Genomic DNA, 12,353 nt, shown 5'->3' with positions numbered 1-12,353 from the left:
AATATAACAATTTATAGCTATAAATTTCTGCCTTAACACTGCTTTGGCAGTATCTGCTTAGGTTTGGTTATATTGTCTTCATTTTCATTTGTGTCTAAATATTCTCTGATTTTCCTTGTAGTTTCTTCTTTGATCTGTTGGTTAAGAGGGCACTGTTTAAATTCCACAGATTTGTAGGTTTTCCAGTTTTTCTTCTATTCATCCTGTTGTGCTTGGAGAAGATACTTTGTATGTTATCTATCTTTTTAAGTCTATTGAGACTTAATTTGTGGCCTAAAATATGGTCTGCCCTGGAACATGACCCAAGTGCTCTTGGGAAGAGTGTGTATTCTGTTGTGATTGTATATTCCTCTGTATGTTTCTTAGAGCTCTTTGGTTTATTGTGTTAAGTCCTCTCTTTCCATAGTTGTCTTCTGTCTGGTTGTTTTGCCCATTTTTGAAAAGGGAATATCAAAGTCTCCTATTATTGTTGTAGAGCTGTCTGTTTTTGTTTCATATATTTTGATGGTTTGCTTTTAGGTTTGTAGATGTTTATAATTGTTATATTTCTTGCCGTAATGAACCTTTTATTAATATATAATGCCCTTCTTTGTTTCTTGTATCCGTTTTGATTTAAATTTTATTTGTCTGATATTAATATAGCCACCTCTGCTCTCTTGGTGACTGTTTGCATGGAATATCTTTATCCATCTTTTCATGATCAAACTATTTGTGTCTTTTGATCTAAAATGAATCTCCTGTGGACAGCAGTAATTGGATCATTTCTTTCTTCCATTCTGCCGATTTCTGTCATTGATTGGAGAGTTAATCCATTTGTATTTGAAGTAATTACTGATAAGAAGGAACATTTCTCATCTCTCTTATTTTCCATATGTCTGATAGCTTTTTTGTTCCTCATTTCCTGCTTTACTGTCTTATTTTGTGCTCAGTTGATTTTTTGTAGTGATACTTTAAAATTCCTATCTCATTTCCTTTTGTATATATTCTATAGCTATTTTCTTTGTGGTTACCATGGGATTCCATTTGATATCTTAAAGTTATTATGCTCTAATTTGTATGCCAGCCTAATTTCAGTAATATACAAAACTGCTTCTGTGCAGCTCTGTCCCACCATTTTTTCAGCTGTTGATGTCTAAAATTATATCTTTATACATTGTATGACCCAAAACATATAGTAATAAACATTTTTTAATACATTTATTTATTTATTTTTGGCTGCATTGGGTCTTTGTTGCTGTACATGGGCTTTTTCTAGTTGCAGCAAGCGGGGGCTATTCTTCGTTGTGGTGCATGGGCTTCTTACTATGGTGGCTTCTTTTGTTGTGGAGCACGGGCTTCAATAGTTGTGGCTCCTGGGCTCTAGAGCGCAGGCTAAGTAGTTGTGGCGCATGGGCTTAGTTGCTCCGCGACATATGGGACCTTCCCGGACCAGGGCTCGAACCCGTGTCCCCTATATTGGCAGGCAGATTCTTAACCACTGTGCCACCAGGGAAGTCCCAGTAATAAACGTTTAAATGCATTGGTCTCTTAATTTATGTAGGAAAAGTGTGGAATTGAAATCCAAAGTTACAGTAACACTAGTTTTTAGGCCAATAACCGTTTTGTTTTAGTATGTTAGTCTCTTAAATCATGTAGAAAACAAAAAGTAGAGTTTTTAAGCAATTGTTCAATTATACTGGCTTTTATAATTGTCTTGTGTTTACCTTTACTGAGACCTTTACTTCTTCAAATGACATCGAGGTACAATGTTCTTCTATTGCAACCTGCAGGATTCCCTTGAGCATTTCTTTTACAGCAGGTCTAAATGTAATGAGCTCCCTTAACTTTTTTTAAACCTGGGAATGTCTTAATCTCCAAAATTAATTGCAGTTCACTGTCCAAGCTTTCCCCTGCCCCCTGGGAAGCTGCAAGCCATCAACTTACTCCAGAGCTCCACTGTAGTTACATCAGATTCTGCCTGTGCGGATACTGTCCAAGTAGGACAGGGATTCCTGTTCTGCCATATTCCCTGAACCCTCTCCTCTGCTTTTTATAGAATTTGAGGTGGTACACCAATAAAGTACATTATAAAATAAAATAATTTTTGAAAAGCTTTTAAAAATAAAGATATATTTTCAGACCAAGATGAATTATTTACTAAGTATGAAAATTGGGTTGGCCTCCTACTGTCACAGCCACAAGAGAAGCACACACTTTTGATCGTACCATTTTCATGATGTACAGAAGTGGGAGCTGTAATATTAAATCTTGATTCTATAAAGATTTTACTACTTGAAACAGAGCCAAAGTGATCTATGTTCTTACTTCCTAATGATTCCTCTTAATGTAAGTATAGACTCTGGAAATCCCAGAGAGATGAATAACTAGACTTTCTCTCAAATTTATGTTTTTCTTAAACCTTTGACTGTTTAATTTGTTTGATGAGTACCTGAAATGAAGTGTATTGTGATGTTGTTTAGTGAAAAACCCACATGCTTCAAATACTGAGAGGCATAAATAGAGTTGAAATTATCTGCCTTAACAGTCTGCTCCAAATGGAAACTCCCACCTCTGTGGTTGCTCAGGTCACCATTTTTCTCAGAAATAAATTTTGATTCAGTTTTTGAACAAAAATATCATTGAGTGTCCAATACACACCAAAAGTTGACAGAGAAAAGCCTTTCCAGTAAAGTGTTTTCCCTATAAAGGGCATTACAGAATGTCCGATTTAGTATAAAATGTACAAGTATAAGTTCAGGTGTTCAATTTAAGTTGTTCATGCTCCCTGTTTAAAAGTGTGATTTGAACTCTGAAGGCTCCTAATAGATAGATCCTAGGTCTGCATTTGCCCCACTCCACAGCCGTCCTGTGGAGCGCCTGCCCAGCACCTGCATGTGCTTTAGGTGGGCTTCCCTGCAGGATGTTTTAGAGCTGACACCAGTTTGCTTCTGGAGCACTCTCCTGCTCACTGCAGTTGATGTGTGAGCTGATGTGTGCCCCAGGAATGGACACTTATTCTAACGTGAGCCAAAGCAAAACTTCACTGGAAGGTAAACTTGCTGAAGATGTCATAAGATACATCCTTAAAATAAATACCCTTGGCCTTATCCCCAGTTCCTCCACGTTGAAGTATCTGCTCTCAATGTCCCTTTTAGAGTAGAGCGTTAGAGTTTGATGTTTGGGGCTTTGAGAAAACTAATTCTTTATTCAAGTACAAGTTTGCAGGAGTTTTTCTTACTAAAAGGTTCTGGTAAAGCATTCGAGCATGGGCTCTGGGTCTGTGATGTTGGCAGGGTCCAAGATTGGAATGAGCTTAGGGATAGACAGTCCCCATTCCTAGTTATGTTTTCTTAACCTGTTAGCTTCCTGGTCGCTGTGTTGAACTCTGTTAACTCACCCTCTGAGCCCATAGAGGGGTGTGAGAATCATCATCTGCTTTCTCTAAGCTCTATGCACACTTTGTCAAAGTGCTTGCAGCCCCTGCAGTTACCAAGTTTCTGAACTTCCCACTACGTGGCCAGCTCCTGAGGGCAGAGGCTGTGTGTTCTTTTTTATATCCCAAGCACAAGTCCTCTGTTAACAAATTAGCATCTGCCGAGCTGAGCTGAGAGCTCTGTTCTCAAGCTGTATACGACACCTGCACAGAGCGGGGGTTCTGTGAAGGTCTGTTTTAGTTGCTAATCTGAGAATGTGGATGATTTTGGTAGCTGTGGTCTTAATAACTCCTGATGCAGCAGGCAGGGGGTTGAAGGCATGTTTCATAAATCCAGCTTCATTTCCTCTTTAAACAAATGTTGTGGTTTTAAAAACAAACTGCGAAGAACTGCTTGCGTGTTAGATTCTAGAGTGATTCTACATTGCTTTGTATGAATTCAGTAAAACATCCACAATGAAATCTTCTTCTGTGCAGAACTTCTGACAGGGATCCTCTGTGGTAGGATGGAAAACCCCTCTCCTGGTTCCTCTCCTCTCTTTCCTGGAGTGGCTAATGAATGCTTTTCCCAGGCATTTGACTGGACTTCCCTGAATATTACGATGCTCTGCACTGGTCCCTTTTACAGTTCAGCTCTGGGTGACGTGCACTCCACGGTAACTTGAGACATGTTTAAGACCACGAACTTGGTAAAGTTTTCTGGGCTGCTTTTACTTTCCTTTTCCTCTTAGATTTCTTTGGCTAGAAAGCTTCTGTGAGAAAATTGATGTTACTAGATATAATTTCCAGTACTTTAAAAGAATTCACATTCCATACTGACTGTCGTGGGACTGGTTGCTGACTTTGGAGAAGCTCTTTACTGTAGCTGCACTGAGATTGGATTTGGGCTGCCGTCAAATGATGAGCATGTCTTACTGCACAAATGTGTGTGGCCTTCTGAGCCACATTTCCTGATCATTGAGACGGGAATCGTGCATCCATTGTGCTCTGCTGGTCCCCCTGTTGCACGACAGGTGTGGTGTTAGGCCTGGAGATGAATCACAGGTCAGGTGTCGTCCCTGCCTGGAGAGGGGATGTGAGGAGTCACAAGTCCCCACCTACTGTGCAGGGCTGCAGTGGGGATCGCAGTCAAACCCGCCATTCAGATGCAAGACGTCCTGACTTCATGGGCCAGGGTTACTAAGTCCTGGGGGACCAGGAAGTTTTGCTTGTGGTTTACTCTTGAAAATGGGAAGGCTAATGAGAACATCAGCAGGCTGCTCTCTCCTAACAAAACCAAAGCTTGGCTACAGCTGTTCTCTGTTATAAAACCACCCTTAGGCGTCAGATGTCAGGTCCCGTGCATTTCATGCGGCCTTGTTCCGTTACAGGAGTCCTTAGGATGGGCTCAGGCTCCGTGCACTTAACGCGACCTTGCTGTCTTGCAGATGTCTCACGCAGCCACCAGTGCCTTCTGCCGTTCTATTAAGCTGCAGTGTGAGCTCTACCCCTCTAGAGAAGTGGCCATCTGCCTGGACCCTTACTGTGGACTTGGGTTTGTCCTGTGGTGCCTCTGTAGGTGAGTTTCGTCTTTGCACCTTTACGATATAAGTAAGTAAATCACACACGTGTCTTCAGACCAGTTGCGAGAACTGCTAACGGGAGGGGGCCGCCCGCAGGGTGCGACTCCTCCTCAGCCCAGCTCCGGGTGCCACAGGGACACCTGCCCTGGTAGCCACTCTCTCCAGCATCTGAAAAATTAGTCTCCGTAAAGTTTGCTGAAACCAACAGAGACAGAATCTGGGGCCATTCTCAGAAGCTGTCTGTTGGGAATCCATTTTCCAAGTGACTCCCAGGCCGTGGGCTTGCTTCTTATGCCTCTAAATCTTCTCAGGTGTCCCAGGCCTGGAATTGTGTTCACCGGGAGCATCCAGGCTCTTTCCTCCTCAGGCTTCTCCCTGACTTCAGCTGCAGGAGGCCAGAAGGAAGCTCCACAGGCTCCCCTATCCCCACTCCCCTGCGTGGCCCCCACTCCACAGCTGGCAGCCCCCAGGCCCAGCTCCTGGTAGCTGCCAACAAGTATTAATGGAGAGGATGAATGTTTATTGTCATTTTTCTCTAATTATACATAGATGTTCATTGTAGAAACTTTAGAAAATAATATAAAGAAGAAAATTAAGCCATCCATAAGTATACTACCCAGAGATAACAGTAAATACTCACTAGTAGCATTTTGGCATATAGTCTTACAGAGTTTATTTTCTAATGTAGTATTTCTATTGTAGTACTATTTTTTATTATTGACATTTTCAAACATATACAAGTGTATATGTTTAAGTGTATAAAGAACACTGTAACAAACACCAGGGCCCAACAACGAGCTTCACGTGGATCTTATTTTGCCAGTTCGATTTCATCCAGCCTCCTGATTATTTCTGTCCCTTTTCCATATGGGCATTTTAAAGCAAACACCAAAAAACATACGGTTTCACCCATAAACCTTTAAGTACACATACAATTTTGTAAATGTACATTAATATATTTATAAAACTGAGATGCTACAGTGAAATTGCTTATAATTGCCTTTTTTCATAATAGTAGACATTTTCTCATCTTTAAACATTCTCCTAAAACAATTATTTTAATGCATTTATAATATTCAATTGGGTTAAATTGGACTAAATCCAATTACATATTTTTTAAAAACACTACCATTCTAATCCCCACAATTAAACTTTTTGAGAAAGCAAATATAATTGAACAGTTGAAATATTTTAATGATTTTTGCCTCAGTTCAGAATGCAATAGCATTGTGGGTAATTTTTTCTTGGAAAATAGTTCAGGATATACCATTCCAACAGTAGGGCCAAAGTGACTTTAGACATATCTGGCCAGCTGAGAAGGAAACCTATTCTGAACTACAGCTTTATAGGCAGCTGTCTCTTGTTACTTGGCAAAAGTGCCTTCTGGTTCTGCAGGCTCACCCAGCCAAGCCCCGTGAAATCCACAGAGAAGGTGCTGGTTGGAGTGAGTCCTGCTGCATGTCACCAGCAGCAATGGGACTCTCTAGAGGAATTGTACAGAGAGGGTGGCAGTGACCCTTTGCTTAATGTCTTACCTGCAAATTCATTCAGAAGTCACAAAATCAGCTATGACCCCTGCAGCACTAAAAATAAATACATAACAGCTGTAAACTTCTTCGTTCTGAAATCCATTATAGAAACAGATCACAATGGACTTGCTTAAAAAACTGGACCTGTTTTAAAAAGCACGTCAGACAGTTGGTATTCATGGATTAGGAAATTCATTATTGTTAAGATGAAAATTCTCCCCAGACTGGATAAACTTCAAAAACATATGCCAAGTCTGAAAGAAGCCAGACTCAAAAGACCACTTATTATATGATTGTATCATGTGATACCATTTGTTGGAAATGTTCAGAAAGGGAAAATCTATAGAGACAGAAAGTAGAATAATGATTAACTGGGGCTAGAGCTGAAAACAGGATTGACTACAAATGAATACAAGGCATGCCTTTAGGGTGATGGAAGTGTTCTAGGGTGATGGAAGTGCATTGTGGTGATAATTATACACTCTGCAAAACTGTCAGAGTTCTTTTAATTCTGTACTGCAAATGGATAGATTTATGATATGCAAATTATGCCTAAGTAAAAGTTTTAAAAAGGAAAACAACTTTCCTTGGAGTAACTGAAGTGCGTGGTACAGACCCTACCCTCCCAGTTCAGTAGGCTCACCCACGTGACACCACAGGGTGACATGTGTTGTCGTGAGTTGTGTGGCTGCCTTGCTCAGGGTGCCCAAATTGTGCGAGTTATCAATTCTTTGTATGTTTTATCAAGTCAATAATCTGAAACCATTGACTTACAAATGTACAAATTTATATTAGTTACCAAAATGTCTTTTTTTCTCTCTCCTGTTCAGACATTTTTTATTTTTGTTTTTTTATCTAGATTTTATTTTTCAGAGTATTGTTAGGTTCACAGCAAAATTGAGTGGAAGGTACAAAGATTTCCCATGCACACCCCACCCCCACACGCACAGCTTCCCCTGTTATCAGCATCTCCCACCAGAGTAGTACATTTTTTACAAACTAGGAACCTACCTTTGACACATTATCATCCCAGAGTCTATAATTTACATCAGGGTTCACTCTTGGTATTATAGAGAGCCCAGAAATAGACCCACATAAGTATAGTCCGTCGATCTTTGACGAAAGTGCAAAGGCAATACAATGATACAGTGGAACAAAGGTGGTCTTTTCAACTAATGGTGCTGGAATAACTGGACATCCACAGGCCAAAAAAAAAAAAAAAAAATCTAGACACAGGTGTTAACAGCCTTCCCAAAAGTTAGCTCAAAATAGATCATAGACCTAAATGTGAAACGTAAAACTATAAAACTCCTAGAAGAAAACTTAGGAGAATATCTAGATGATCTTGGGTTTGTTGATGACTTTTAGATACATCACCAAAGGCATGATGCATGAAAGAAATAATTGATAGGCTGACTTTATTAAAATTAATCATCTCTGCTCTGCAAAAGATACTGTTGCGAGAATGGGAGCAGGCCAGAGACTGAGAGAAAATATTCCCAAAATGTTTTTTAAATTGTTTAGTTCTTTTTTTTTTTTTTTTTTTTTTGCTGTACACGGGCCTCTCACTGCTGTGGCCTCTCCCGCCGCGGAGCACAGGCTCCAGACGCGCAGGCCCAGCGGCCATGGCTCATGGGCCCAGCCGCTCCGTGGCATGTGGGATCCTCCCAGACCGGGGCACGAACCCACGTCTCCTGCACCGGCAGGCGGACTCTCAACCACTGTGCCACCAGGGAAGCCCTGTTTTGTTCTTTTTGAAGTTAAGATCTAAACTAGAATAGTTCAGGTTCCAGAAATTCACAGGAAATAATCTTCTTCCCTATAAGCAACTGCTATTAAGTAGGGAAGTATTTATAGCCAGTGCCAAGAAATCAGTGTTGGTTAATAAATGAAGCAACAAATCGACTTTCGTTGGATTGAGCAAAAAGAAGGGCAAGTAGAAAATTGGTGAATCAGGTTTTCTGTTTGTCCTCTACTAGGATTTAATAACCTTTTCTTAATGTTGTCTTCTGTTCATAGGAATGAGGATAGAGGTGAAACTATGTTTAGTTTTCACAAGTATGCTTATATTCTCTAGCCTTGAACTCCACACTGGACCCTACCCTTTCATGTGCTAACAGTCTGATCAAGCAAGTCATTTATCCTGGTGTATATTCTTGAGAAAGCTAGCAGTGGGTGATTTGTATTTCCTTTTCTTCATTTCTGGTCTCCTTATGATAGCATGTAAAAGGAAAATGCTGGGAACAATATGGGTAGATTGTCATAATTAAGCAGATCATCCTAAGGTTTTTACCTGCATTTTGATTCCCTAAGACATGGGGCTCCAATGTCATTAACTGTGTGCGGTACCTGCCAGAAAATGTGAAAGTCCTCAGTGTCAGAGAAGTGGTGTAAATTTGAGCTGGAATAAAAGTCATGCAGGGGAATCTAATTAAGGTGGTCTCGTTAACCCCGATTCACGAATGGGTTGAATAACATTTGGTGCTAACGGAAAACTGTGCACCATCACTTTTCAAAGAGGGAAAAGGCATGTTTCCTAGTGGATAATTAACGATTTACATGGTGCATGATGTGCGAGGGTGTTAGATCTTGGTGTATGATCCCATTTTTGGCCAAGATTGTCCTTTTAATATCCATTCAGCAGAGGTAAATTTTCCGTTATTTTTATTTCTTCCTGCTTAATGTTGCCTTGAGGCTTCTCATTGGAGTTGGTACATGAGCTACAAAGAAAGCTCTAATTCAGGATCATGCCAGATGTGGTGTGGGGGCTGATCCTTGAGCGCTGCGTTGCACAGGGCAGAGGGTGCAACGGTGCCTGTGGCACAAAACACCGGTGTCCAACAAGTCGCCCTCGCAGGTGGCTGCCACTTGTGTCGGTGGCCTCAGGGGCAGGGGTCTCCCTTAGCTCTCATGGCCCCTGGAAAGAAGACAAGGGCTCAGGAACAGCCCACAGGACCTCCGGGTGTGAGGGGAGCAGCCCTGATGCACCGCGGGAGCCAAGGAGGTGTTTGGCTCGACTTCAGACCCCCAGTGCATATTCTTGGTGGTTGTTGGTTCAGAAGTGAGAAAACAAAACATGCCGGATTCTCAACCAGATGGAAACTCTGATTTTTAAAGCACCACAGTGTTGGCTACAAGGACTTCCAGATGATAGCGTGTTTTCACAAACTGCAAGGGCTCAGCTAAATTTGTACAGAAGTGTTACTGGATAGATGCTACTTGCAGTAAGTAGTTGTTTGACCAAGGTATCAGTATTGTAATGTAGATATATTGTCGTGCTGTTTGATCTCTTAAATAGCCACACTGTAAAGTGGTCTTTAAAGGCCGAAATCAATTTCCCAAGGACAAATCTTAAAGAAAAATTGACATAATGTTGAGAGTTATAATTATTGGAATGGTATCTTATTGATTTTTGTATATTGACTATAGAAATAATTTTTATACTTTTCCACAGGGTTCCACTGGAATGTGTAGCTTTGCATGTTTTGTGCGTAACAAAACTTTCACATCAGCAGAAATTCAAAGGAAATATTTGAAAACTTTCAAAGGAAAGTTTTGGGCATAATAATCCTTTCTCCTGGTTACTGAGAGCAGTCAGCACATCCTCAGAGCTCTTTAAAGTTCATCTAAACTCAACTTGGAACAACTTCTTATTCTATTCTGAGTTTCATTTAATTCTTTAAATACAGAGGGCTGTGATCATTATCAGATTTCCTTGCTCAGAAGGATTAAGTAAAATTCAAAAAATCCAAAAGCCACCACCATAAAAATTCCCACCTGATTATCAAATTATCCTTCCTAGAATAACACCTACATCTTATCCCCACACATTGGTTGTTGGTTGTCTGATGTTTTGATGTATTAAGCTCCAATAGGAGAATCTAAAGCAATCACCAACTTGTAGCATTTTGTTATCCTGATAAGAAATGTGTGATAGAGGTATTCCAGGATAGAAATGTGTGTGTTTTTGAATGTGTTTATGGGTCATATTCTATGGAAATGAATGAGTGCCCTAAGAACTGACAAATGGGCAGAGAAACGCCCGGGGTCCCTCTGCCCTACCCTAGCCCCCATTAGTATCCTGCTGTGTTTGTTCCTGTGCTCTTGCCCTTCTTCACAGCTATAATCGTAGTTTGTATGTGGTTCCATATCCCACTTTCTCCTTTTAATATTAAAAATGGGAAGTTTTTAACCGTGTGTCTTGGATTTAAGTTTTGTGGAATCCATCTTTAGAAGCCAAGTTAGAACACATCTGCCAACAAATCACTTTCATTCCTTAAAAAGACCGTTCTTCCTAGTGCTCCACATTGGGAGTGTGTGATCCCTGGGAGCCAGTGTTTCCACTACAAACAGGAAAGGTCCTCTGAAAGCCGTCATGAGCTGGAGTTGGGAGTAGGAGAGCTTTTTATGGGGGTCATACCTGTCCAAGTAAAAAGGCGGCCAGAGAACTGGACAGGGCAACCGGCACCACCGGGAGCTTCCTGGGCTCCACCCGCCCCTGCCCCGCAGCATATCACAGGTTTGTTCCTTTCTGAAGGGACATCCGAGGGGCACACCCAGCCCACCTCATCAGGCTAAGGCTTTTATATGAAGCAAAAACAGGTTCTTTAAATGGTGCTTATTCTAATACATCCAAAGAGCATGTCAGTTATTTGTACATGACAGACTTATTCTAAGAACCTTCTTTTTATAGTTCTTGCTTATGATTTTCACTTGCTCAGCTGGGATCCCCAAGGTGGTCTAGGGAAGGTGGATGGAACCTCAGAGGGCCTTCAGCTCACGGGGGTGTTTCCTCTGAGCCCTAACTCTCCGCTCATTATTTACTCCTCCCTTGAAGAAGCACCGTCCTTTAAAAGGAGACATTGGTTTAAATGAAACTTCTGTTGTTCTACAATAACTGTGGCATTTGAGTGTGCTCTGAGATGCTTGAGTAGATTTAATACAGCCTGTGCAATGAATCCTGACTGGCATAGAATTGTTGAAATAAAGTGGCAATGTCTTCTTTTACTTATTCTGATACTCCTTCAGAGGAGATCAGATTAATTAACATTCCTGGCTTACACATTAACTTCAAGTAATAACACAAAAGAAAAACCAGTGCAGCATTACAATGCTGTATCGTAAAACATTGTGTGTGTGTGTGTGTGTGTGTGTGTGTGTGTGTGTGTGTGTGTGAATACAGCTCTAATGATGAACTACTCACTGTTGGGTAACTTTCACACTTCTGAATCTTTGTTTTCAACAGACGGAGGGGCTTAAGATTCCTCAATCAGTGATATAATAAAAGCCAATTACATTTTTTAAATGGGCAAAGGACTTGATTAGACATTCCTCCAAAGAAAGCATACAAATGGCCAATAAGCACATGAAAAGGTGCTCAATCATGAGTCATTAGGGAAAGGCAAGTCAAAACCACCATGAGGTACCACTTCACACCCACTGGGATGGCTGTACTTAAAAAAATGGAAAATAACAAGTACCCGGGAAAATTTGGAGAAACTGGAATCTTCGTACCTTGCTGGTAGGAATGTAAAATTGTGCAGCCTTTGGGAAACAGTTTGGCAGTTCCTCGGCAAATTAAACATAAGAGTTAGCATGTGGTCTAGCAATTCCACTTTGGGGTACATACCCAAAAGAATTGAAAACAGGGACTTAAACAGATACTTGTACGTGCTATTCATAGCAGCATTATTCACAGTAGCCAAAAGGTAGAAACCACCCAAGCATCCATTGATGGATGAATGAACAAATAAAATGTGGTCTATCCATACAGTGGGATGTTATTCAGCCTTGAAGACACATGCTACAACATGGAAGAATGTTGAAGGCAATATGCTAAGTGAAATAATC

The 12,353-nt window shown here is 40.8% G+C and overlaps 1 protein-coding gene across 1 annotated transcript in view; it reads left to right on the top strand.

Moving 5' to 3' along the window:
- The window catches only part of DIP2C (disco interacting protein 2 homolog C), a 368,636-nt gene that overhangs the window by 318,579 nt on the left and 37,704 nt on the right, over positions 1-12,353 (top strand). The window contains exon 29 of the mRNA XM_065872651.1: positions 4,840-4,970. Coding sequence (XP_065728723.1) covers positions 4,840-4,970 — 131 coding nt within the window. The remainder of the gene's footprint in view (positions 1-4,839; positions 4,971-12,353) is intronic.

The sequence above is a fragment of the Phocoena phocoena genome, chromosome 2 (assembly GCF_963924675.1).
Source record: "Phocoena phocoena chromosome 2, mPhoPho1.1, whole genome shotgun sequence".
NCBI lineage: Eukaryota > Metazoa > Chordata > Mammalia > Artiodactyla > Phocoenidae > Phocoena > Phocoena phocoena.
This window is presented reverse-complemented; position numbering and strand designations above follow the sequence as displayed.